At 39.5% G+C, this 25,411-nt stretch overlaps 6 protein-coding genes and 1 non-coding gene across 8 annotated transcripts; 4 read left to right on the forward strand and 3 right to left on the reverse strand.

Annotated features, from left to right (window-relative positions):
* Nucleotides 1-124: 124 nt before the first annotated feature.
* LOC106421537 (probable LRR receptor-like serine/threonine-protein kinase At4g36180) lies at nt 125-3,831 on the reverse strand. The gene has a single exon (XM_013862368.3). The coding sequence runs from the start codon at nt 3,704-3,706 to the stop codon at nt 290-292; it is 3,417 nt and encodes a 1,138-aa protein (XP_013717822.2). The 5' UTR covers nt 3,707-3,831; the 3' UTR covers nt 125-289.
* Nucleotides 3,832-4,496: 665 nt separating this feature from the next.
* Nucleotides 4,497-4,569, forward strand: TRNAE-CUC. The gene has a single exon. It is a non-coding gene; the product is annotated as a tRNA-Glu (tRNA).
* Nucleotides 4,570-5,602: 1,033 nt separating this feature from the next.
* LOC106421638 (5'-3' exoribonuclease 3) lies at nt 5,603-11,214 on the forward strand. 2 transcript variants are annotated; one of them, XM_013862465.2, is made up of 22 exons: nt 5,603-5,942; nt 6,183-6,285; nt 6,388-6,464; nt 6,656-6,847; nt 6,919-7,038; nt 7,127-7,189; nt 7,273-7,416; nt 7,498-7,662; nt 7,745-7,822; nt 7,913-7,999; nt 8,067-8,324; nt 8,405-8,500; nt 8,574-8,669; nt 8,753-8,823; nt 8,902-9,030; nt 9,119-9,195; nt 9,298-9,338; nt 9,423-9,497; nt 9,587-9,744; nt 9,835-9,939; nt 10,016-10,091; nt 10,301-11,214. In XM_013862465.2, the coding sequence occupies exons 1-22, from the start codon at nt 5,739-5,741 to the stop codon at nt 10,928-10,930; spliced, it is 3,045 nt and encodes a 1,014-aa protein (XP_013717919.1). In that variant the 5' UTR covers nt 5,603-5,738; the 3' UTR covers nt 10,931-11,214. The 2 variants fall into 2 exon arrangements, with proteins under 2 accessions (XP_013717919.1, XP_048592233.1); XM_048736276.1 differs by lacking the exons at nt 5,603-5,942; nt 6,388-6,464 and having other exon boundaries at nt 6,210-6,285.
* A 1,126-nt stretch (nt 11,215-12,340) lies between these two features.
* LOC106421639 (endoglucanase 10-like) lies at nt 12,341-15,323 on the reverse strand. Its single transcript, XM_013862466.3, has 3 exons — nt 14,852-15,323; nt 13,123-14,147; nt 12,341-12,840 (listed from the first exon to the last, which is right to left on the reverse strand). The coding sequence occupies exons 1-3, from the start codon at nt 15,075-15,077 to the stop codon at nt 12,508-12,510; spliced, it is 1,584 nt and encodes a 527-aa protein (XP_013717920.1). The 5' UTR covers nt 15,078-15,323; the 3' UTR covers nt 12,341-12,507.
* A 705-nt stretch (nt 15,324-16,028) lies between these two features.
* Nucleotides 16,029-17,281, reverse strand: LOC106421691 (protein disulfide-isomerase LQY1, chloroplastic). The gene is made up of 5 exons (XM_013862536.3): nt 16,872-17,281; nt 16,713-16,796; nt 16,557-16,608; nt 16,309-16,465; nt 16,029-16,220 (listed from the first exon to the last, which is right to left on the reverse strand). The coding sequence occupies exons 1-5, from the start codon at nt 17,034-17,036 to the stop codon at nt 16,199-16,201; spliced, it is 480 nt and encodes a 159-aa protein (XP_013717990.1). The 5' UTR covers nt 17,037-17,281; the 3' UTR covers nt 16,029-16,198.
* Nucleotides 17,282-17,411: 130 nt separating this feature from the next.
* On the forward strand, nt 17,412-18,850 carry LOC106421586 (putative HVA22-like protein g). The gene is made up of 7 exons (XM_013862415.3): nt 17,412-17,530; nt 17,726-17,767; nt 17,842-17,940; nt 18,025-18,081; nt 18,156-18,219; nt 18,307-18,513; nt 18,616-18,850. Exons 2-7 carry the CDS (start codon nt 17,736-17,738, stop codon nt 18,718-18,720), a joined length of 564 nt encoding a protein of 187 aa, XP_013717869.2. The 5' UTR covers nt 17,412-17,530; nt 17,726-17,735; the 3' UTR covers nt 18,721-18,850.
* A 3,275-nt stretch (nt 18,851-22,125) lies between these two features.
* LOC106421672 lies at nt 22,126-24,559 on the forward strand. The gene is made up of 3 exons (XM_013862514.3): nt 22,126-22,808; nt 22,889-22,986; nt 23,811-24,559. Exons 1-3 carry the CDS (start codon nt 22,222-22,224, stop codon nt 24,515-24,517), a joined length of 1,392 nt encoding a protein of 463 aa, XP_013717968.2. The 5' UTR covers nt 22,126-22,221; the 3' UTR covers nt 24,518-24,559.
* Nucleotides 24,560-25,411: the final 852 nt, after the last annotated feature.

A 25,411-nucleotide genomic window follows, 5' to 3' on the forward strand; every position in this document is an offset into this window, starting at 1 on the left:
ACGTTAACACACTATTTATTGGACCCGCTTCACATTAACTAATGTTATATTCTCTAATTTATTTTTTTAGGATATGGTTTTTATACGAGAATCCCGGAAATAATACATGTTTAAAGTTAAGGAATGAGATGAAACACTGCACTTGATTGATTTCACTCACATTCCTTGATTAGACAACTTGAATATTTTCTGATTGTCGTAGCCGTGACAAGATACAATGCAATGAAAGTCAAACAGAATTATCCACAAAGGAAAAATTTATTACGAAATGAAAAAAATTGAAACATTTTCAAGAGGCTGCTTCGGCGGCTGGTGAAGTAGGGTCTGCTGACAAGGAAATCGCTGGACCGACTCTACACCCTTCGAGCATGAACACAACATCAACCATAGAAGGTCGATCAACAACGTCTCCACCAGTACACAACAAGCCAACTTTAATCCCTAGCAAGAACTCTTCCCACTCCGAACTCTCCGGGTCAAGCTCCAACAAACCCGGTTCAAGCAACTCAACGATCTGTCCCTTTTGCAACTGCCTCTTCACCCATTTCACTATATCTTCATCCTCAGTAAACATCACTGCCTTTTTACCCGTCAAGATCTCTAACAGCACGATCCCGAAGCTATAGACATCACTCTCTTTACTCGTTTGGCCTGTTAACCCCGCTTCGGGTGCAATATAGCCTAATGACCCGACCGGGGTCGACGAAGTGGACGGTTCTTCAGCCGGAGTCAACGCCGTCAGCCTATCTAACCCGAACTCGGATAAATGCGCTTCGAAATCCGCGTCGAAAAGTACGTTTTGCGGTTTCAAATCCCCGTGGACGATGGACAACGAATGCAAGAAAGATAGTCCTCTAGCGATCCCCAACGCGATGAGATGACGCATCGGCCAGTTCAGCACGTGCCCGTCTTGGTGAGACGCTTCTTGCAAGAGCGTCGAGAGGTTTCCGTTGGGCATGTAGTCATAAACGAGAAGTCTAAGATCAGGCGGTCCGCAGTAGTATCCTCTCAAGACAGTTATGTTCTTGTGCTTCACTCTACCCAACGCCTCGGCTTGGTTACGGAACGTTGCGTCGGTTATCGACGCACCGTCCATGAGCCTACGTACCGATAGAACCATACCGTCTTTAAACGTCGCCTTGAAAACAAGACCGTATCTTCCTCGGCTCAGTACGTTCTCTTCGTCGAATTGTCTCGTGGCTTCTAACGTTTCAGCTAGCGTGATCTTGTTGTTGAACATCACGAGCTTAGGGCCGCCGTTGTTGTCCTCTCCCCTCGTGCCGCCGGAGCTCGTACCGGAGGTGCGTGATGGCGTTCCTTTCTTGTCCCAGCCCAAACCTAATCTTATTTTCTTGCGCCATCTCCATAGACTAAAGACATAGCCGCAGCAGCATAGTAACAACAACAAAGCTCCAGCTGCTGCTAGTGTTACGAGTAGAATCAGCTTTCTTCTTCTCCTTCTCCTAACGTTTTCACATTCTAAACCGAGCGGTTTACCGCAGAGCCTCGGGTTATTGGAGAAGACCGATGTGTTGTTGAAACGTGCAGCTAGAGCTTGTGGGATCTCCCCTTCTAGTCTGTTTCTTGACACGTTCAAGTACTTAAGAGAATGAAGCCGGGAGAGACTTGCTGGTATAGTGGAATTAAACCGGTTTGACGAAAGATCCAACCCGGTTAAGTTCCTCAATCTTGATAACGATTCCGGTATAGGACCCGATAGAGAGTTGGAATTAAGCAGAAGAGTCTCCAGAGACGAGTCCTTAGACATCTGAACCGGAATATCCCCGGTTAACTTGTTGTGACTCAAATCAAGCTTCTTCAGATGAGACAATTTCGAAAGACGAACCGGAATGTGACCTTCTAACCGGTTAGAACCGAGCTCAAGAACCTCAAGACTTGAGCAATTCCCAATCTCCACCGGGACAGAACCGGAGATCCGGTTACGAGACAGTGAAAGAACTTCCAACGACTTGAGAAACCCATAGTTCGAAGGGATACGTCCGGAGAATAAATTGGAGCTAAGATTCAAGAACCGGAGACTAACCAAACTGCTGAAACCTTCCGGTACGAGACCGTTTAAACCGTTGTGTCCCAAAGCAACCACTTGAAGATCAGGCAAGCCAAAGAGCTCAACTGGTAACTCCCCGGAGATTCTCTGCTTACTTAAATCCAAAACCCGAAGCTTCATTAAACCCGCGATACTAACCGGAATCCGACCCGTTAACCCGCATCCACTAAGGTTTAAAACACTCAAGCTCTTTAAATCGCCTACATTGCTCGGAATCTCGCCGGAAAATCTGTTGAAGCTGAGATTGAGAACGCTGAGATTCGCTAGCTTCGTTATCTCCGACGGTATATCTCCCGTGAGACGATTCTCGTTTAGACTCAACGCTTCGAGTCCGTTTAACCTCAGAAGATCCGTTGGGATCCGACCCGAGAACCCGTTTCTTCCTAAAGATAACGCCGTTAGAGACTGTAACCGGCTCAAAAAACCCGGGACTTGACCCGAGAGCTTGTTTCCTTCGAAGTCAACGACCCGCAACGACCTGCATTCTCCGATTGTCGTCGGAATCTCTCCGACGAAGGAGTTGTTCGCTGCTCTGAGCTCCTGAAGCGCCGTGAAGCTCCCGATTTTCGCCGGAAACTCGCCGGTTAAACCGTTTCCGGATATATCCAAAACAATTAATGAGGTCAAACCGGTCAACAACCACGTGGGAAACTCGTGACCAATGTTGTTCTCGTGAAGGTCGAGAATCTCGAGATTAGGATTCACGCAGGCTGCATTTGACGGCGTAGCTAACCCCGTGAAGTTATTAACGCCTAACTGAATGATTCGCATGGAAGAGGAGTTGTAACGAGAATAACCGCATAGGAGACTCGCTGGAACCGTACCGGTGAGGGAGTTTTGGGAGAGTGAGATCACTTGGAGAGTCGGAATATTCCCGAGAGTCGTTGGCACTAGGCCGGTGAGGGAGTTAACGGCGGCGGTGAAGTGTATCAGCGAGGAGCAGTTAGATAACGCTGACGGTATCGTTCCTTGTAAGTGGTTAGACTCTAGCGATAGGTACTCTAGGCTCTGTAGGTGGCCGAGAGAAGCCGGGATCTCACCGGAGAACCGGTTGTAGGAGAGGTTTATGAGTTTGAGGGAAGATTCCGGCGAGAAACTCGCCGGAATGGGACCGGATAGCGCGTTTGAGGACAAGTCGACGTGACGGAGGCTCTTGGAGAGAGTGACGTTGGCTATGCTCCCGGTGAGGGAGTTGTGAGCAGCGTTGAGGACTTGTAGGTTCCTGAGAGACAATATCTCCGGCGGGAACTCGCCGGAGAACGAGTTGTAGTGAAGGTAAACCGCCTTGAGGAAGACGCAGCGCGAGAGGGAAGACGGAACGGGGCCGTTTATGTCGTTGGTGTGGAGGTTGAGCTTGCGGAGCTGAGTCAACTCGCCGAGTCGAGGGCTGAGGCGGCCGGCGAGGCGGAGGCGGGGGAGGAGAAGCTCGCGCACGCGGCCGGAGAAGCAGAGGACGCCGTGCCAGTCGCATGGCGCGGAGGGGGAGGACTCGTTCCAGGTCTCGAGGGCGCCTAGAGGGTCGCGGAGAGAGAGTTTGAGGGAGATGAGAGCTTGCGTCTCAGGTGAAACGGCGGAGGTGTGGAGGAAGACGGCGGCGAAGAATGTGAAGTGGAGGAAGAAAATGACCGTTGCGGCCATGAGAAAGGGAGTGGAGAGGTTTGGTTTTTTTGCAGAGAGAGATAGTTTCTTTGGTCTATAATATAAGAGAGGAGGAGCGTATGGAGGGAGAGTGCAACGACATCGTTTTGTGTGAGTTTTCGTTGTTTCCCCAAGAGAGAAAAATGTTTTCTTATTTATGTCGTCAGTGGATTATTATGAGCAAGGGAATAATATCTTACATGCATATATAGTTCTTGGTGTGGATGTATTACATGTGCTTGTATGACAGTATTTGCATAATAAGTTTTCTTACTATATTGGATTAGACGTTATGTTTGTAGCTAGCTACCAATGTTGTGACAAATGTTACGACCAACTCTGCATATCTCGTGGCCGGTACACTCAGAGATGATCAGAAAGTACCAAAGTGTATGTAATTATCACACTTCTGGTACTTCGTAAATTCTGAATACTTCAGTTTTGAATTTTAGTTTTTAAATGTTTCTTGTTTTCTAACGATCAGAAGTCATTAAACACACTCAGACTGGGGGAAATTTAAGATAATGTCGACATATAGAAATAGCATAAAAGAACAATTTAGAGTATTACAAAGATATATATATACCACTAACTTGACAAAAAGTTTTATAAAACGAATGATCTTTTAATCGTAGAATCATAATTTCTGCCGGAATAGATGGACCACCAGAAGAAGACATAAAGCCGAAAGAGACTAGTTTAATCAAGTACTAGACTCTGTTGAGTGTGTTCTTGTTTTCTTAATAGCCAAATAATCTAATTTACAACAAGTGTTATGCTCTAGCACAAATCCGTTGTAGTCTAGCTGGTCAGGATACTCGGCTCTCACCCGAGAGACCCGGGTTCGAGTGCCGGCAACGGAGATTTTTTTTGTATTTTTTTGGTGTTGCCTGATTCTAGCTGACGTCTAGTATCATTACATCTAGGGGTGGGCGTTCGGGTACCCGTTCGGGTTCGGGTCGGGTATTTCGGATTTTCGGGTATTTCGGTATAGAGGTGTAGAACCCGTTCGGGTATTTCTGTACTTCGGGTCGGGTTCGGGTATTTTAAGTTCGGTTTCGGTTATTTCGGATCGGGTTCGGATATTTAGATTTTGAAGAAAAAAAAATGAAAATTTTCATTTCTCAAATTTCTTGTATTTAAATATATAACTTTTCACTTAACTATTTTTTATTTTTAATAGATTGCATGGTTAATATATTTGGACATAACATTTTCAAACTAAAAAGACATTAATTTGGTTATTGTTTTTAAATTTTGGATGTAACTTTTTGTTAATTGCTGAAATAAGAAGTTTGACATGCATTTTAAGCGAATAGCAAATCATCTTCTACGTAATTGTATGTATATCATATGAATTTAAAGTATGTGTAGTATCAATATAAATATTTGATATAAAATGAAAGATGTAAACTATAAATATAAGATTAATTATCATATGTTCGGTTATTTTCGGATATCCATTCGGGTTCGGATATTACCCGTTCGGGTTCGGATATCCAATCTCTCCTAATTCAATACCCGTTCGGATATTTTGCTACTTCGGTTCGGATTTCGGTTCGGGTTTTTCGGATCGGGTTCGGGTGCCACTTCGGATTTCGGGTAAAATGCCCACCCCTAATTACATCACTACATGACTTCTCATACGGTTTTCGCTCTTGTCAGCTTTGCACCACAACTAGTCCCCAGTAAACAAATAAATGGGCTATTGGGCTTTAGAGTAAGTTCTCAAAGAGAATACAAAAGCCCAAACAATATCACGTTTTTTATCTTTTAAGACATCACAACGCCTGTTTTGTCTTAAGCCCAAATAAGTTTGACTCAGTCAAATATCCGTTTGCTTTCATCCAAAAAAGGAAATAGGTAAAACAAAAAAAACAATTAATATAATCTCTACGTGACCTTACCCGCCGTAGACAAACACCGTTCGATTCGATTAATTCCTCTCTCTCCTCTTCCTGCTTAGGTCTCTCTCTCTACTCCTTGTTGGCCGCCGGAGATTTTTTATTACATCTTCGAAGATCGTCGAAGAATGGGAGTACCGGCGTTTTACCGGTGGCTAGCGGAGAAGTACCCGCTGATAGTGTCTGACGTCGTCGAGGAAGAGGCTGTCGAAATCGAGGGAATCAAGATCCCGGTGGATACAAGTAAACCTAACCCTAACAATCTCGAATACGATAATCTGTACCTTGACATGAACGGTATCATCCATCCTTGCTTCCACCCTGAAGACAGGGTAAGTTTTCGTTCACTTTTGCAATTTATTAAATCAATTTCACATTAAAGTTTCATACTTTAGCGTCGATTTGATATGGGTTTAGTGTTCTCGTGTAGAATGATATTTGGACGATAATTAGAGTTTGTAACCAGACAATAAAGTTTCAAACTTTGATTCTGTTTTACTGATTCAGTATTATGGTTTCCTCTCTGTGTGAGTAGCTCTTTGTGCTTATAATGAGTTATGTTTTGGATGCAGCCCTCGCCGACAACCTTTGAGGAGGTGTTTCAGTGTATGTTTGACTATATCGATAGGCTTTTTGTGATGGTACGGCCGAGGAAGCTGCTCTATATGGCTATTGGTAAGTGGAGAGACTTTTTTTGTTTGTTTGCCAACATGAGCTTAGTAGCTTGAAGGTTAATTAATTATTTCATGTATGTATGTTTGAATTGGGTGGTATTAGATGGTGTTGCTCCAAGAGCTAAAATGAATCAACAACGATCTAGACGGTTTAGATCTGCTAAAGATGCTTCCGATGCTGTATGTCTCTTTCTATGCTCCCCCTATATAATGCCTTGGGGTTTCTACTTTGTAGTTTCCTCATCCAGACCACTTTGTTCCTTCTTAATTTCATCTAGACATGTCTGTTGATGGTCTTGTTTTGTTTCTCCCATCTCTCTGTACCATTGGTTTTCAAATGGTAAGTCTTTTGATGTTTGGTAATCTTACAGGCTGCTGAAGAAGAAAAGCTGAGAGAGGAGTTTGAGAGGGAGGGTAGAAGACTCCCTCCTAAAATCGACTCTCAAGTGTTTGATTCCAACGTTATTACACCTGGGACAGAGTTCATGGGTGTTCTCTCTATCGCCCTGCAGTATTATGTGCACATGAGACTTAACTATGATGCTGGTTGGAAAAATATCAAGGTACTTGTGATGGTTATTAGATTTTGAAATTGGATTGAGTTTGTGACTAATGTTTGCTCTTACCTGAAAAGGTTATCCTCTCAGACGCGAATGTTCCAGGTGAAGGGGAGCATAAGATCATGTCATACATTCGTCTTCAAAGGAACCTCCCTGGTTTTGATCCAAACACTCGCCATTGCTTGTACGGATTGGTATGAGTCTTCTTCATCTTCTAAATTAATATTTATGAGATCTTATTTGTTAGTTTATTTTCTCACTTTGACATTCTTTGATTGACAGGACGCTGACCTGATTATGTTGGGCTTGGCTACTCATGAAGTTCATTTCTCAATTCTTAGAGAGGTTTGTCATACAACACCCTTCTCTTAGAGAGGTTTGTGATACTTTCTTCTTAACTAACGTAAAATGTCATCCCCATGAGTTAGGTGGTCTTCACTCCTGGCCAGCAGGACAAATGCTTCTTGTGTGGTCAAATGGGCCACATGGCTTCAGACTGTGAAGGGAAAGCAAAGAAGAGGGCAGGAGAGTTCGATGAGAAGGGCGATGGTTTTGTCAAAAAGCCATATCAGGTTCGTAGGATACTACTGTCTTTAAAGTGTGATAATAATATTGTCAATTCTCATGTCTTTGTTTATCTTTTTTTTTTCCAGTTTCTTCATATATGGATTCTTAGAGAGTACCTTGAGTTTGAAATGAGGATTCCAAACCCACCATTCGAGATTGATCTGGAGCGCATTGTTGATGATTTCATCTTCATATGTTTCTTCGTTGGCAACGATTTCTTACCTCATATGCCAACATTGGAGATTCGAGAGGTTTGTGTTTAGACACTCATGACATATCTTTGTTAGCATTAGAAGTATTATTTAATGAAACATTGTTTCCTCATATCTCCAGGGAGCTATCAACTTGCTAATGGCTGTTTACAAGAAGGAGTTCAGGTCACTGGACGGTTATCTAACTGATGGGTGCAAGGTGCTTACTCAGATACATGTTCAATTCAATTCACCTTTAAGTGACATGGTTTTGACTTTTATCTTTTTTTTTTACTTTGATCCTCTCCAGCCAAACTTGAAGAGAGTGGAACAGTTTATTCAAGCTGTAGGTTCATTCGAAGATAAAATATTTCAGAAGAGAGCAAGGTTACATCAGGTACACTTATTTGAATCTCTTGTTAAGTATCTGTATGTATGTATTAATTGTTCTGGTTTATTATCAGAGGCAAGCGGAGAGAATAAAGGGAGATAAAGCTAGGAAGAAGAGAATGGACGACGAAGCTCCGACGATTCAACCGGAGTCTCTTGTTCCAGTTGAAAGATTCAGTGGCTCTAGACTTGCTTCTGCTCCTGCACCTTCACCGTTTCAGTCTAATGGTGGAGGAAGGTCTGCTCCTCCTCCTTCAAAAGTTAGACGCTTATCTTCAGGATCCAGTATTGGTGCTGCTATTGTTGATGTGGAGAACAGTCTTGAACCTGACGTATGCATTCCTCTCTCTCTGTGAAGTTTTATATGACATTATTAAGTGAAAGGTTAATTAATTTTGTAATATTAAATCAGGAAAATGAGAACAAAGAAGAGTTGAAGACAAAGCTCAAGGAGGTAATCCGTGAGAAATCTGATGCTTTCAACTCAGATAATCATGAAGAGGATAAGGTTCGTTCTAGTGATTTAGATTAGATTCTTTTGGTTGTCTCTTTAGTTCTGAATGAGGTTTGTATGTAAACAGGTGAAGCTAGGGGAACCTGGATGGAGAGAGAGATATTATGAAGAGAAGTTCTCAGTTACAACCATTGAAGAGATGGAGAGACTACGAAAGGATGTTGTGAGTTTTGAGAACGATATAGTGTTGGTGCTTCCCGTTCCTAGAGAGGTGGTTCTAATATGTCTAAACATTCTTTTGCGCAGGTTTTGAAGTACACAGAAGGCCTCTGTTGGGTCATGCATTACTACATGGAAGGTGTTTGCTCTTGGCAATGGTGAGTTCCTACACTTCCTTTTGTGTGGCCTACTGTGATGTTATTTAATACTGATACCTCTGTACTTTGATGTGACAGGTTTTATCCTTACCATTATGCACCATTTGCTTCTGATCTGAAGGATCTAGGAGAGCTGGATATTAAGTTTGAGTTAGGAACTCCGTTTAAGCCTTTCAATCAACTTCTTGGGGTGTTCCCAGCTGCAAGGTTTGGCTACAATCCTTTTTATTTCTTTCTTCCACATTCTTGTCCCCTTTGTAACGGTATATATGTAACTATTACTTCATTTGGTCAGTGCGCATGCTCTTCCAGAGCGTTATAGGACCTTGATGACTGATCCCAACTCACCCATCATTGATTTTTACCCAACTGGTATGTGTTTTTTCCTTCCCTCATAAAGATTCTTTCTTCTCACTCAGTGTTTATTGTTGGAACAAATTATAAAAGTATATCTCTCTTTATTCTATTCTCCAGATTTTGAAGTTGATATGAATGGAAAGCGCTATTCCTGGCAGGTAAGCTCTCTATCTTTCCTGATAAACACAGTCACTACATTTGAATGGCATTTTTTGACATTTTAAAAACTTTTCTTCTCATAGGGTATTGCTAAGCTGCCTTTCATTGATGAAAACCGCCTTCTAGAAGCTGTTTCCGAAGTGGAATTCACGTTGACGGTATGGTTCCAATACCTGTCTTTTATGTTTTCCTTTCAGATCAAGATGTGCGACTTTTAAGAATATTTTGTTTTCTCAATCTGTTGTAGGATGAAGAGAAGCGTAGAAACAGCATGATGTGTGACATGCTATTCATTGCAACATCTCATCGCCTTGCTGAACTCATCTTTTCCCTTGACAACCATTGTCGTCAACTGAGTGAAAAGGAGAGACTACACTATAAGGCTAAGATCAGACCTGAGCTCAGGTTTGTAAATCAAATGATAACATAACTCTCTTTTATTTTAATGAAGTAAGCTGGTTAGTAGTTCCCTGATGTGCTTAGAACAACTTGCAGTGATGGTATGAACGGCTACTTGACTCCCTGCTCAGGAGAGACTCACCCTCCTGTGTTTAGGTCCCCAGTGGAGGGTAAGGAGGACATCTTGGACAACCAAGTCATGTAAGATCACAAACCTTAGCTTTCAAAACATGCTCAAAACATTTGAAACTGATTTATAATCTTCTTTTCTTCTCAGTTGCTGCATTTACAGACTTCCGGATGCACATGAACACAGAACCAGACCTCCTCCAGGTGTCATCTTCCCCAAGAAGGTACATCTCTTGTCTATTAATGTCATCACCTTTGTGTGACGTTACATCACTAGGTAGGGCCGGTCCTGGGCCAAGCCGGATAAAAAATTCGCCTCAATCCTCCCAAAATATTGAAATCTTTATTAAATCGTCTATGACCACCTCCAAAATCTCATGGCCGGCCCTGTAATAGTAGCTTAAGTTGGTTTGTTTTTCTCTCTGTCTTTCAGATTGTGAACATTGGCGACTTGAAACCCCCACCTGCTCTGTGGCACGAGGACAATGGAAGGAGACCGATGCATAATCATAATAATAATTATTATAACAACAACAATAATAATAGTAATCATCAAGGGAGGCATGTGGGAGACGCAGCGCATCGTCTAGTCACCAACAGCTTAGATAGGAGAACAGACCGGGACAGGTATCAGACAAGAGATGCACATGCTCAGCATCATCATCATCCTGGTTACGGCTACAATCAGCCACCGCCACCGTATGTTCCACCGGTTCCTTACCAGCATGGTGGTGGCTATATGGCTCCTCCACCTGGCGTGCAAGGCTATGCTCAGCAACAAGGTGCTTATCAGAGTAGAGGTGGGTACCAGCCACGTGGAACGAGTGGGAGATTCCCGTCGGATCCTTACCCGGTTCAGTCACGGGGAGGCCACCGTGACAACAGAGGAGGAGGTTATTCTGGTGGTTACAACCAACACCATCATCAACAATATGAGCAGCATGGGCACGGTGAAGGTGGGTCTGAGCATTATAACCCACGAGAGTATGGTGGTCAGCAGCATCACCGTCAGCATCAGCAAGGTGGTGATCGCAGAGGAAGTCATCATCGTGGTCGTTATTAAGCAGAGTGACGTTCTCGTATGAATCATCATCAGGTGTAGTGTTGAGCTTAGTTTCATATGGTTTGTTGTATCATTTAGAATTTGAGAGCCTGCTCTTGGTTTCTTTGGTTTATAAGGGAGATAAGAGCAGCTGAGGAATACTATAGGTGGTGGGGGGTTACATTAGTTTGCTTGCAACAATTTTTATTTTTATTTGTATTGTATCTTTGTTTTAAAAACATTTGTTTTATCTTTGAATAAACTAAACAGTGTGGTTATTTGAATTTTAATGATTTTGAAGTTAATTTTTTTATGTTTTATGATTCTAGAAAATTGTTGGAAGTTTGAAGCATGAATAACTTGACAGCTTTCCCTTCTGTTTTCAGTTCAAACCCAAAACAAAGAGTAAACGTCAAACAAAGACTGCAGATACGAAGAAGAGTGTCTCACACAAGTATAATGAGATCTTCTCTTTCTTACCTACAAGATTATTGGGCTTTGGATTAAATAGAAGCAAACTGGATTCTACTTTGACGCCAAAGTAAGGGTTAAGTCCTGCAAGGACCTTAGCTCCTTTGCTTTTCATGGTAAAATCAAAAGCCAATAGAACCCCATCCAACGTTTCATCATACCTTTAAAAACAAAAAACATGTATGCAAAATATTAAAGAAAAGGAATATTGACAAGTAGTCACCAAGAATCAAGTAAGCCTTATTATTAGTAATAATCAATAATGAAACTAACTTCCCAAAGATTGTTACAAAAGCAAAGCTATCTAAGAACATTTGCAATTTTTTTGGCTTGAAACTTAAAAGTTATGTATTTTGGCTCTTGATAGGAATCAATCAAAGGTTAAGTGTTACTAATCTGATTAACTCAAAAAGATTAAAAATAAAACTTTACGCTACAAACTAATCTGATTCTTGAAATCAAAGTTAAGTGTTAGTAATCTACAAACTAAACTGAGTAGCTTAAAATGCATGAAACTTTGAAGAGAAGAGAGGAACGAACTGGAATAGAAGAGAGCTGAGCTCGCGACAGACGGCGTTAAACACGTTCCCACACTTGGAAGGATGAATGTAAACCATCAGTTCCGTGTCTGCCATCTTTAACCCCTCCATCATGGAACCACTGTTAATTCAAATGCTTCACTTTCTGAGAAACTGAACAATATGGCACACTTAAGTTCTGTTCCTTCTAAGTCTCGAACTAACCGAAACAGAACTTCAAGTCTCGAGTAGACAGAAGAGAACCTCACCTTCGATGATTAAGGCTTTACTTCTTTTAATTTCAAAGCCACCAGTACCACAAGACAAAGACAAAAAGTTTTTTAAGTTCAAACACAAATTAAACGGGTTCTTTGTCGGGTTTAAACCGGCCAAAACAGTTTGGTTATTTTAAACTAACCGGACTGTTCCATACCGTTTCCAATAGCCAAAAGCAATTCGTTATTGTATTTGTACCTTGTTTAGTTGTTTACAACAAACTTAAAATACAACAACACTACTCATCAATATATCAAAGCAAAATACACAACGTGAATATACACACAAACACATTAGGAGGACAAAAAAAAAGGAAGCAATGTGTATGATGGCTCACTTCAATGACTGTAGAGCAGAAGAGGTAGTGACAAGGCTAGACAACAGACCAACGAGTAAGGCATTGTTATACGTAGTTGGCTCGTTCTGCCTCACATTCTCTCTCGAGTCGCTGAACGTCTCGTTCAAGTAAGGTCCACCCACGAGTGCACCATACGCTATGTTTGGGTTTGGTTTGGTCGAATTAAAGTACTTGAACCCATCTAAGCACCCTGTGGTTGCATCTGCAGGTATCGAAGCGCCTCTGTGATGGATATACTCTGGGTACTTGTCTCCATAACCAACCACGAAGCTCATTCCCATCGGATTCTTCCCCAATATGTAATCAGCCTTAAACAAAAAACAATATATAGTAAGACTTTTATTATTTCCTCTTCCCTCTATAATAAAATTTTTGTTACAAAATAAGTGTTATTTTAAAGATTTCAAAACAATTTATGTTATTAACTTTATCTTTTTTTTTTATCTCTAAATAAATTAAGAAAAAAATAAAACAATAAAATTCTAATAGTTAAATAAAGACAAAACTGAACATTTAACCATTTTCTTAATTAGGCTAAAAAAAAATCGAACATCTAATTTGAAACGGAGAGAGTATTAAATTGTTGTTACCTGTGATTTGGCGAAGTCTCTGAGCTCTGTTGCTTTAAAAATCTTCCCGTTGCAAGATATCTTATGGATACGTGAAGTGAGCATGTAATCACTGAACAGTGAGGCCAAGAACGCTGCGGAAACGGATTGTTGCAGCGGGTTCCAATCACTGACCAATACAAGACCACTGTTTGATCTACTACCAGTAGCTGTTGGAGATTTAGGTAGAAGACCGCACATTACAGCTTTAGCTGTACCCCTGTAACTTGCAAGTGCCTTGCTTCCTGATAAATCCTTTTTAAAGAAGAGTAGCCTTGACAATAGTACCTGTGTTCCTGCAAGCTTGTCGTCCCAACTGAACCAAGTCGGGTTACCAAACCTAGCAAACTCGTTTCCATGCTTAGTGACATAGTCCAGATAAGTTTTCTCCTCCGTCGCGTGGTACAACCAGCTAGCCGCCCATAGAAGCTCGTCACCATACCCTGTCGAATTATAAAACTTCTGAACCTCAGGTATGTTCACACTGTACAAGCCTCTTTTGGAATCCGCGAACTCAAACAGCTGCTTGGCGTGTTTCAGAAGCGTGGCCGAGTACTGAGGATCACTATCTTTGAACACCAAAGACGCAGAAGCCATGGCTGCGGCAGTCTCCGCAGCCACTTCGGTCCCTGGAGTGTCTGCATCGATCTTGATGACCGGTCTCTTCCCTTTCATGGTCTCTGGTCTCTCCCAGCAGGGATGATCCACCTCCGGATCTCCCACCTGGATGTAGAGGACGTTATCAGAAGGATGGGCTGTGACGAAGTAGTCAGTGGTCCATTTAAGTGAGTCTTTAGCGGGATCAAGTAGGTTGACAGCGTCCATTTGATCAGCGTACTCGAGGATGGACCACGACAAGACGGTGGCGGTGAAGGCCATAGGGAAACCGAACTTGATGTGGTCGCCAGCGTCGTATAAGCCTTTGGAGAGGTCGAGGTTGGCTTCGCTTCCGTCTTTGAGACCTGAGTCTCCTCTCCAAGGTATCGTATTGTTCACCAACTTGCCAGCTACATTGTCCAAAACAATCAAATTCAGCTTTAAAAAAACAACAACTAGAGACTGAAGTAGTGGCTAAAATTCTTGAATTACTACCGTTCGAACTTCATAGTTATTCAAAAATAATACTCTCTGTTCTGAAATATAAAACGTTTAATTTTTTTTTTTATGTTTCAATATGTAAAATATTTTTATATTTCTAGGTAGTTTTAATTTAATCAAAAACCGTGTTAACCAATCAAATTTAATTGTTCAACTTTTAACTGGTTAAGTAGTTTTTAATTTATAATTTTAATAATACTTTTTAAATAAATTTTTTAATAAGGTGTTTTATCTAAAACATCTTATATTTAGGAAAAGAAGGAATAATTCAAATCAATGTTAAAGAAATAACTAGATAATATTATTAGACCTAGCCATTAAGCTGATTACCTAAACATGGATTATACTTTAACAAATTATTTAATTATCTAATATATATCAGATATTTTTATTTTTTGAGTTTATATAATTGTTTTAAGAACTATAAAAATTATATATACAAAATCAAACAAATATATAGACTTTAACACTAATATTGTCACGTGATTTACACCAATCTAGATTGAATTAAACCAAGCTAAACCAATTTTTAGAACATCGATTCAGATTAAGAAACTTAGCGATTGCAGGAGAATTGAGAAAACGTGGAAGCACGTCGATGAGGTTTTAGTACATTTCTGGATGTCGAAGAACTGTAAGGCGAGTTTGAGAGCGTCGGCGTATTTCTTATCGATGGCGCCGGGAGGTCCGGGGACGGGACCAGCTTCGTTGTCGTCGTTGTCATCGGGTTTCTTCATTTTGGATTTGACCATGTAGACGACGGCGAGGATGACGGCGGCTAATACGATGAGAGCTATGAACCAACCGAAACAACCTCTCGACTTCGATTTCTCCCCCATTTTTCTTCCCGTCGGTGGAGTCAAATGCTTACCACCAGAGAAAGATCGGTTAGATCCGGTTCAATGCAGCTGGGTAACGGCGATTGGAGTGGAGGAATTAGCTAGCTCGCAAGATCTGGGGATCAGAGAGAGATGATTCGTATATGTGAATTGTGATGAAGATCGAGAGAGAGAGAGAGATGTCACTGTCACTACTTCAAACCCAGTGGTTGTTGTTTAGTCGGTGGAGTATCAAGCGGGGGCTTGTTTCAGATCTGTTTTCCCTCCTTTTATATTTCTCTTTTTTTTTTCTGTTACATTGCAATTATTGGGCTTATATGATGGGCCTTGTAAATGTGACTGAATTTATTACGATTTAGTCACATTAATTCATTAGTATCACATGATATATTTTTAAAAAAAAAATCTTGTTCTTGTTCAGTATTAGAGTGAGTTGTGATAACAGAGAAAAACTGCTATTTTTTAATGGGATTAGGAAAATCTTGTTCAGTTTAATCAAAATTTAGTCAGCAGGATGACTTTGGAATTATTGGGCATATGATCAAAAAAGTAGGGCTCCGTTGCAATCTGCATTTCCTGAGCCTGTTTGAATATTTAATTCTCTCTCTTTTTATATGTTCCAAAAAAAAGTGGTGGTATGTCATTTTCTTAATCACTGTCTGGTGTAAATACTCTTGTCTTGTATTTGAATCCCTGATGATGATGATGATGGATATTGAAGCTGATCAACAACAACAATCAAAGCAAAAGCGTCCATCCAGAAAGAGATGGACACCGTCTCTTGACAAGCTTTTTGCTGCCTGCTCTGATGGCTGGTTTGAAAACGGAAGATGCCAGGCTAGTATCACAAACAGAATCAATGCACTTGACGAGACTGGAAATGTGGATGAAGGTGCGTCTACTTTTATATCTCTCTCTTAAAGCTAACAGGTTACGCTTGACATGGTTGAAAGTTCAAGTGCAGGAAACTTTCCTTCAACTGTTACAAGGTCATGATTTCTTACACATTTGGTGAACAAAAAAATACAGTATTGTACAAAGGTCGACACACAATGAATAACTATGAGAGGGGGAGGGAGGAGAAGAGACTCTTTTCATATCGTAATCAGGTGCAAAGATATCTAGTCATCATCCTTGAACTCCCTGACCATAACAAGAAACATGTGTGTTAGTATCAATCAATACAATGCGCAAAAAAAAAAAAAAACAGAGTTGGCTTCTAATCGTGTACCTTCGATCAAGGTATCGAGGTTGAACACCAGAGCCTTGACAAGTAGTGCAAGTCAAGGAACCAGCACCATCACAGTTGATACAGCTCGACACTTCCTTCTCTCCTCCACCAAGCTCTACCGTCACGTTCCCACTTCCCACACACAATCTGCACTTCTCTGCTCCCATCATCAAGAACACATAATATTCAGCTTATAAACATCACAAAACAGGTTTGAGAGAGGATGGATTTGAATCGATTTCACATACGAGCACCAGTGCCATTGCAAGGGAAACAAGGTTGAGTGTTCTCTCTCTTAGCCTATGTAGAAAGATCAAACACTAAACACTGTTAAACTTCATTTCACACCAATGAGAATCGATTAAGCTAAACCCTAGGCATGGATAAGAGAACGTGAGACTCACGGCGTTGTCGATCTGCGTCTCGTAGAAGACAGGGATTCCGATTCCCAACGCGACGCTCGCCACGCCTACAGAGATTGCGATTACCTATAACGAAAACCAAATTCGATAATCAGAGTGTGAGATCAAATCTGATATAGCGCAGGCGAATAAGGATCTAACCGTGTTCGTGTCGACTTCTGATTTGATTCGCGGATAAGAAGACGTTGACGGCGAACGGAGATTCCTCGCGGAGAGTGAACGGGAAGAAGACGGAGTGGCATTGATTGGACGGTGGATGAACGGAGATTGAAGACGAGGCGGAGACGGAGCTGTTGAAACTGGCATTTTTCTCGATGGCGCGAAGATGAGAGGAGGAAGACGAAGAAGAAGAAGAACCAGTGGTTTTGAGTTGATCTCAGCCACTAGATTACTCACTGCGGCTAAGATTTGTCCACGTGGCCTTACTCAACTCTTTTTTTTAATTATCGCCTTTTCCGGTACACACCCACCCGCTCGAAAATTGTAGAAGATCGTAACCGTCAACAAATGCTAAACCAACGGTTCGAATATGAACCGGGAACTGTTTCAAGTATCAACTCACAAGTAGAGAACAAAATATATTTTTTGGAAAAAAGGATTCGCAAGTCACGATCGATACGAAACGCAACCGTTTGCTTTTGCTTCGTTCTTTCTTTTAAGGACTTTAGTTTTTGTTGTCCTTATCATAACCCCCCCTTCTCCTCCTTCTCGCTTTCTACACCGAGAAACGCAAACGTCGCCATTCACATCGTTTGTTCGAGAGATCTCCAAAATCATTCTTGACGTTTTTCTCATATAGGGTAAGTTATTGATCAACCGTTTAAACTGCTTCTCCACATGATTTCACGACTTGTGTTCGGTTGTGAATGTTATATGTTGTACTTGTATAAGTGGTTTCTTCGTCTATGAACTTAGACATCAAATTATGCACTAGTTCAGAACGTAACGTTGATCAGCAGTTTCGTTTTTTTTTCTAATGTTTTTATCGTTACCAGGGTGGCTACAATGATTGGATCGTTTCTTACAAGAGGGCTTCTGTATGTTATAATTCCTAAAAACCTTAATATTTTCTTTTTGTGTTTTTATAAATTACTATTTTAATGGTTGACAGGATGGTGTTTGGATATGCATATCCTGCTTATGAGTGTTTCAAAACGGTTGAACAGAACAAGCCTGAGATTCTACAACTCCAGTTCTGGTGCCAATATTGGTATATAGATAAAATCATCATAGTGTATTTCTTTTATTTTCTATCCTAGTACCTTGAGGTTTACGTTATTATTGTATCTTGCAGGATTCTTGTAGCTGCTTTGACAATTTTTGAAAGAGTTGGTGATACTCTTGTTTCCTGGTAAGCGCTCTTATTGACTCGTGATAACAGTTGCCTTATGTTGTTGTATTCTTATTTTCTTTTTCTTTATGAAGGTTACCGATGTATAGTGAAGCTAAGTTGGCTTTCTTTATTTATCTCTGGTTCCCAAAAACCAAAGTAAGTAAAAAGCCTTTTTGAGATAGATAAGTATATAAAAAAAATATCATTCTGATTCTACTGGCCTTATGTACTCTCTAATATCAGGGAACTACATACGTTTACGACTCTTTCTTCAAGCCATATGTCTCAAAGCATGAAAATGAAATTGACCGCAGCTTGACTGAAGTAAAGACCAGAGCTGGAGATATGGCAATGATATACCTCCAAAAAGCAATCAATCATGGACATACAAGATTCTTTGAGATATTGCAGTATATTGCTGAACAATCATCACCCAAACGTCAGTCTAAGGTACTAATTATGCTAATTTAGTTCCTTCACCTCTACGTCTCATTTTTTTTAACATTTTTACTGTCCGGAGTTACGGTAATCAACTTTTCTGTTTGTTGACAGGAAGGGAAAGAGATAATACCACCTGAACTTGGTGATACAACTCTGAAGATGACACAAAACAAAGACACCGTACCTGAGACAGAGTCATCCACGAAGAAAGACTAAAAGGCTGACTTAGGTGGGAAAGTATTGGGGAAACACATGGTTTTCAATACAACTTTGTGTCTTACTTTGTTTATTAATATTTAATAGGACTAAATAATATCAAAACATAAATAAAGAATCATTTAAAAATCATATGTGGTTCGTGCAAGTTTCATATTTCAGATGTAATGGCTTAGCATTATTATAATCAGGCTATTATGGGCCTAAACATAAATCCTTCTCCACACACCCAATATAGGCCCAATCACTTGCCCGTTCATGTCTCCATGGTCGATCTTTATTTTAAAACACTGTACAAAGTAATGTAAAGAATGAAAGTTCTTAAAGTAAAAAACGATACACACCATAGGACCACAGGGTTACAAGTTGTGACGTATCATCATTACATGGTTAAACAACATCAATATTTACATAATTTTCTAGAGATATTTCATACTGTAATGTACGTACAATAACCAAATTAATTTGATGTAACGTGTAAAGAAAGTCCCAAAACAGGGAGTTGTCGAGAGACCAATAATTTAAGAAGCAAACGAATGATAGGTGAATCCACTATTAAGAGTTAGGGACCATTTTGAATAGAAGTTATTGTATATCTTATCTTCTCAATCAATCGCATTAACTGATGATATGAAGTTTGTTGTATGATTCGATTCAGTGTGAAACTAAAAGAGTGTCAGCAAGAACATCTTATATTTCACCACTCTTTTTTTTATTCTCTCTGAGCAACACAACAAATAATGAGAGAATTTTTAGGTAGTCAGTTCCAAGACAGGTCTCGTTTTCTCACATCTAATTTCCAACAAGTTACTTGATTATAGATTGAGTGTGCAAAAGAAATATAATGCAGTTGTTACAAGTTTGTTAGTATCAAAATAGATTGTAACTGTAGACTTTCATTAAAGTGTTTACAGTATCATGCTTAGGCTTTTCAAAACTTAAAGCGAGTTAAAAAAAAGTTAACAGCGTCGAAAGACGTTATGTTTGAACTTTATTTGAAAATTCGTAAACAAAATGTTCGACCACATTATTGTTTAGTTTGTTTTTTTAATAAGTTAATATGTAACATATATGATGAATTTGAATGCTATTAAATCAAGTTGATTGAAACCTAAAGTATTTATATATTATAACATGATGATATAGTTTGTAAATTTTTGAAATGAGGGATCTTGATCAATATTTTTGGGTGGGAGATGTAATTCAATTACAAACGTTACGCAAGGGATCCCTTGCGGGGCTTGATTTGGTTCATAAACTTTATGATTATACGAAATGGGGACACATTTGTCTCCAGCTTTTTATCTTTTATTTGAACCGTGTTGCCAAATCTTTTATGACCCCTAATCACACGTGCACTTTAGAAGTTTAAATCATCGTAAAAGAATACATTATCAAGAGAGTAAACAAACATTTTGTATCTAGAAATATCTCCTCTTGTTTGTCACATAAAATCTAATATCTAACAAATAACAAAAAGACTGAAGAAATTCATTAAAAGATCCATAATTGATAGCTATATTCAAAAATATTGTGTACATGCGAAGTTTTCTATCTCTCTCTCTGTCGGTGTTTTAAAAATCTTATATCGTTCGTGGCTCTGTATTTAATACATGTTAAAAAGCACTTGAAGTTATACAAATTGGGAATTGGAAGTTCTCTTTACTGCAATACAAGATGGGTAATACTAATATTTATATCAGTTTTGAAGTTATATACGGGGAAAATTACTAACCAGAGACTAATGCTGATCATCCACGTGCTTATTAGAGATTCTTTAACATGCATGCAGGTGGAGTAAATTTTCTGTCAGTCCAATAAATTCCATTGTCACCGGAGTAACAATAATATTTAAATGTTATGCGTACGTAACAATTGGTTTTGAATTTCAAACTTGTTAACATACAAACACATTCTCAAAGACCCCGCGCTACTTTTCTTTGTCAAAATGATACCTATATTGCTATATAAATTATAAAATGTAATTATTTGCAAAATTAAATGAAAAGACTTTATAAATGATCTCTTATGAATTGTACAACTAGGGTTATTAGAGTGGATGCAAAAGAGAGGGACAAATGTGGAATACGACAAGTGGGAAGGCCAAATCGACTGCGTGGTAAATCCAAATATTGCGGCGAATGTGAAGGTCTTCGATTTTTACATCCGGTCAACGGTCAATTCTAACCCTTATGATTAATTTACTTTATGGTTTTGATGAATGATTAATACAAATTACTCAGATTATTGTGGTGGGTTTAATTGTAATTAATGTCACAACCTAAAAATAAGCAAGCTGAGTTACATTGTGTTGTGAATTAATGCTATAATATTCTTTTATTTGGCGCATTAATTTTGTATCATACTATTAGTAAATGCATTGTCCCATACTTTTTACACTAACTTCAAGTGTAACTCCATCACTATTTACTGTAGTGAAATTAATTTCTGACACCCTAAGTTATCTTGTCCAAAATCAAATTCTTATTAACACGAAGGACAACATTTTCCAACTATAGATACTTATAGAGATACTGATTCTAACATAAAATAGATACAAGTAGAATAAAATTAGCAGAATTTATATATAAGAGATTAAAAAACTAAAGTCATTGAAAAATTCAATCCGAGACATATAGAACATTTGAAATTCGTAATCACAGTTCCAAATACGAAGTTTCCAAAGACCTTGTCTGTTGTTTAACGTGTAATCTTGATCTGTTTAAACAATTGTTTTGTCCATACGTTGAAAACATTATTTTAGCAGGATTATTACTATATATTTGATGTACTATAATCATTTTTCTTCCTAGCTTATATGCGCCGAACCTCCAAAATTTTAAAATAATTTATATAAACATAATTAAATCAGAAAACCAAAGTATAATACCAATTACCAAACAAATAAATAGCAAAGAGATGCTTTTGTCGCATTTCTTTCGTTGCATTTCGCCTAATGCTAGCTTTATCACGTCAACCAAGTCAGCCCTTAAGAAGGTCAAACTGTAATGGAAAATTACATATGTACAGAAGCAGTTAGCTGTTAAAGTACATACAAGCCAACCAAGCTCGTCCAAAAAGATTTAATTTCAAGTTCATCTAACTAATTTCTTATCATAAAAAAGCAATTCAGAACTCAAAAATGGATATTAAATACTGTTCTTGAGGAAAATACAGAATTAATTGCACTACAACTAACAAAGCAGCAACCAGATGCCAAAATTAATTAGAAAGATTTTTTGCTCTGACAAAATTAGATATCTGAATATAGGTTAGTACACTATATTTCAATTAAAAGCTTATAATTAAAAATGAATGAAGGGTAAGAAAGTAAAACAGTAAATAAAGAATTAAAGAAAGATAGAGCCCACCACTTTAGTTTTCCCTCCTTATTATCCCATCTCGGATCCATCTTCGATTTCAACACCAAAATAAAAAGCTTATAATTAAAGAACCAAAAAGAAACTCTCTCATTCTCAAGAGCTTCTCTCTCAAACTCCAATGGCTTTACTAACCATCTTGCCGGAAAACGCAGAACCTCCAAAACATACTCCACCGCCTAGCAAACGCAAGAAACGCGAGAATCCCACCGAGCAACCGCATAAACCGCAGAAACCACACAAACCACAAAAGCAGAAAGCAGCAGCACCTCAGAAGCAACCGTCTTCATGGGACCAAATCAAGAACCTGTTGACTTGCAAACAAATCGAAGGGTCAAGAGTTCACGACCCATCCAAGAACTCTCAACCTGCTCCGTCCACGACGGCTAACTTATCACCTTCCAAGCTCAGCTCGTCGTGCAGCTCCATATGCAGTTTCCGAGACGTGGCTCACGGCAACACTCGCGTGGTTCACAGAGCAGACAACTCTCCGGACGTAGCTAAATCGGCTACTCCTGACTCGGAGACTCGGCTTCTGACTCGGAAACCTGGTCAACACGGCTCTTCATCTCGGTCTCTAACGTCTGGCTCAACTAGATCCAACGCCAGCGGAAGCTACACGTCGTCCTCGACGACGTCGTTCAGAGCCATGCAGTTCCGTAAACTCTCTGGTTGTTACGAATGTCACATGATTGTTGACCCTAGCAGGTAATGAACCACACAAATAAAATTAATAACTGTAGTTATATTTTTTGTATTTTTCTTTTTATTAATTTTTGGAATTTTAGGTATCCGATTTCACCTAGGGTTTGTGCTTGTTCCCAATGTGGAGAAGTTTTTCCAAAGCTTGAAAGCTTAGAGCTTCATCAAGCGGTTCGTCACGCAGGTAATGCTTTTTTATTTTATTTTATTTGTTCTTTAATGTCGACTTTATCACTTAGTTAAAGGTATTTAGTTAGGCTCTAGCTACAATATTAATTTTGTTATGTGTATAGTCACGTTACTAAAGTTAACCCTAGTGTTAAGAAGATCTTTTTATTCATGTGGCCGGTGACATTTACAAATGCAATTTGCTTGGTAAAGCAAAGTATATTTTGTAGAACTAAAAGTGTGTTTAAGATCTTAGTCCATAGTGATAGATGATGATTAAACCTTTACTTGTTTAGTAGTATTCATTGAATTATTAGCACTATGTACACATGTTTTTGGTTAATAAACACTAGGATTTACCATAAGATTTACCATAATTGTTAAGCAATAATTAACGAATATGTCTTCTTGTTATAGCATAAACTCATTTTTTTAAAGGAATCAAGATCTCAATGTTATTGTCGGTGATAATATCTACCAAATAAAACTATGAACATTTGGCATTAGGCTAAAGTTTGTAATTATATTAAAATTCACATAAACTGCATCTCAAAGAAAAATACAAAATAGAAGAGGAATATTAATGGAGAAACAATACATTCTATAGTTTCCATGCCTGTCATTTTTGCTCGGAAACATTTCGGTGGGATGGGACCATCTGTACTATAAAATATGAACAGCTGTCTCAGTTCGTAACTAAATTTAATGTCACTTGATATTATTACGTGTCATATTTCTACTCGTTAGTACAAGAATTAAAAACCTTCACCTGACAAACCGTACTGAAACTTTGACCTTTTATTTATCTTCCCTGATTTAAACGTTGTCGTTTGATTGCAGTTTCTGAGTTAGGTCCGGAAGATTCGGGTCGAAACATAGTGGAGATCATATTCAAGTCAAGCTGGCTTAAAAAGGACAGTCCAATGTGTAAGATCGAACGGATATTAAAAGTACACAACACTCAACGCACGATCCAACGGTTCGAAGATTGCCGAGACGCAGTGAAGGCGCGTGCGCTTCAAACCGCAAGAAAAGACGCTCGTTGTGCTGCTGACGGCAACGAGCTTCTCCGCTTCCACTGCACCACTCTGACTTGCTCTCTCGGATCTCGTGGCTCATCTTCTCTCTGCTCTAATCTCCCCAGCTGCGGCGTATGCAACGTGATTCGCCACGGTTTCCAAGGGAAGTCCGGCGCCGGAGGAGTCGCCGCCGCCGCAGCATCTAGCGGCGGTGTGAGGACAACGGCGAGCAGCGGAAGAGCTGATGATTTGCTGAGGTGTAGCGATGATGCTAGGAGAGTGATGCTTGTGTGTCGTGTGATCGCTGGGAGAGTTAAGCGCGTCGATTTACCGGCGGATTCTACGGTGGAGGAGAAGAAGTCTCCAGTGGAAGATAACTCGACGGTTGGAGCTTCTACGAGCGGCGGTGTGTTTGACTCTGTGGCGGTCAACGCTGGAGTTTATTCTAACCTGGAGGAGCTGGTGGTTTATAACCCAAGAGCTATATTACCTTGCTTCGTGGTTATTTACAAAGTTTTAGAATCTTGAGTTTGTAATATTTAACGTAAGAAATAATGTTTGTTTTTCTTTCTTGTAGTGTGCTACTGCTTCTAACTTTTCAATATTGCAGGGAGATTAGGTTAATCAAAACATCAGATCTTAACCTGCCCATCTTTTTATTGGTTATTTACGATGAAGTGTAAATAGGAGTCCAAGCTAATGATTATCATTAAATTCATGATTAGTTTAGGAAAAAACATTAGTAGAGTGAGTCAATAACTCATGGTTATGATCACTTGATCAGTGAAGAAGTTAATGTGTAATTTTAGTCATGGCTTTTTTGTTGTTGTTTCTTCTCGGTTTGGGATTTTAACTCGAAAATGTAGTTTTTGTTTAACCACAGTAACTTTATAATGGAGGTGTCCCACTGGGTGGGCATCAAACAGTGTGGGAAGTGGCAGAGAGTGATATAATTGCTACCACATGCGTACTCAGTAAATATTGTTTTATTCTCCCAAGTTCTTTTGCTTATATTTAGATTTTAGGGAAAGCTGATTTGTTTTAGATAACCATGCAAAGCTGTTTTTTCACTTAAAAGACAGTATTACTCAGATAAGTTCAAAATTAACCCATATTTAGTAATGGGTTTGCACGCTAGGACTAGGAGACAGACATTGGAACTTTCCTCGTTGTCAGAAGCTGCTACATGTGTTTATTTGGTGATAAGTAAGTAATATAACTCCTTTGCTCTGAGGTTGCAAACGAAATCAGCGACATACGGCAGCCCAAACTCTCATTATGTACTGGTCTATAATGAAACTCCAGCTCAATTAGCTTTGACTCCAAGTTGGTAGCATTCAAGCTACGGCATTGACGTTTCTATTAGGTTGTTGGATAGAACACCTGAACTCTCCAGCTCCTGAGTTCCTCTTAACCACTCTG

The sequence above is a fragment of the Brassica napus genome, chromosome A7 (genome assembly GCF_020379485.1).
Source record: "Brassica napus cultivar Da-Ae chromosome A7, Da-Ae, whole genome shotgun sequence".
In the NCBI taxonomy this organism is placed as follows: domain Eukaryota; kingdom Viridiplantae; phylum Streptophyta; class Magnoliopsida; order Brassicales; family Brassicaceae; genus Brassica; species Brassica napus.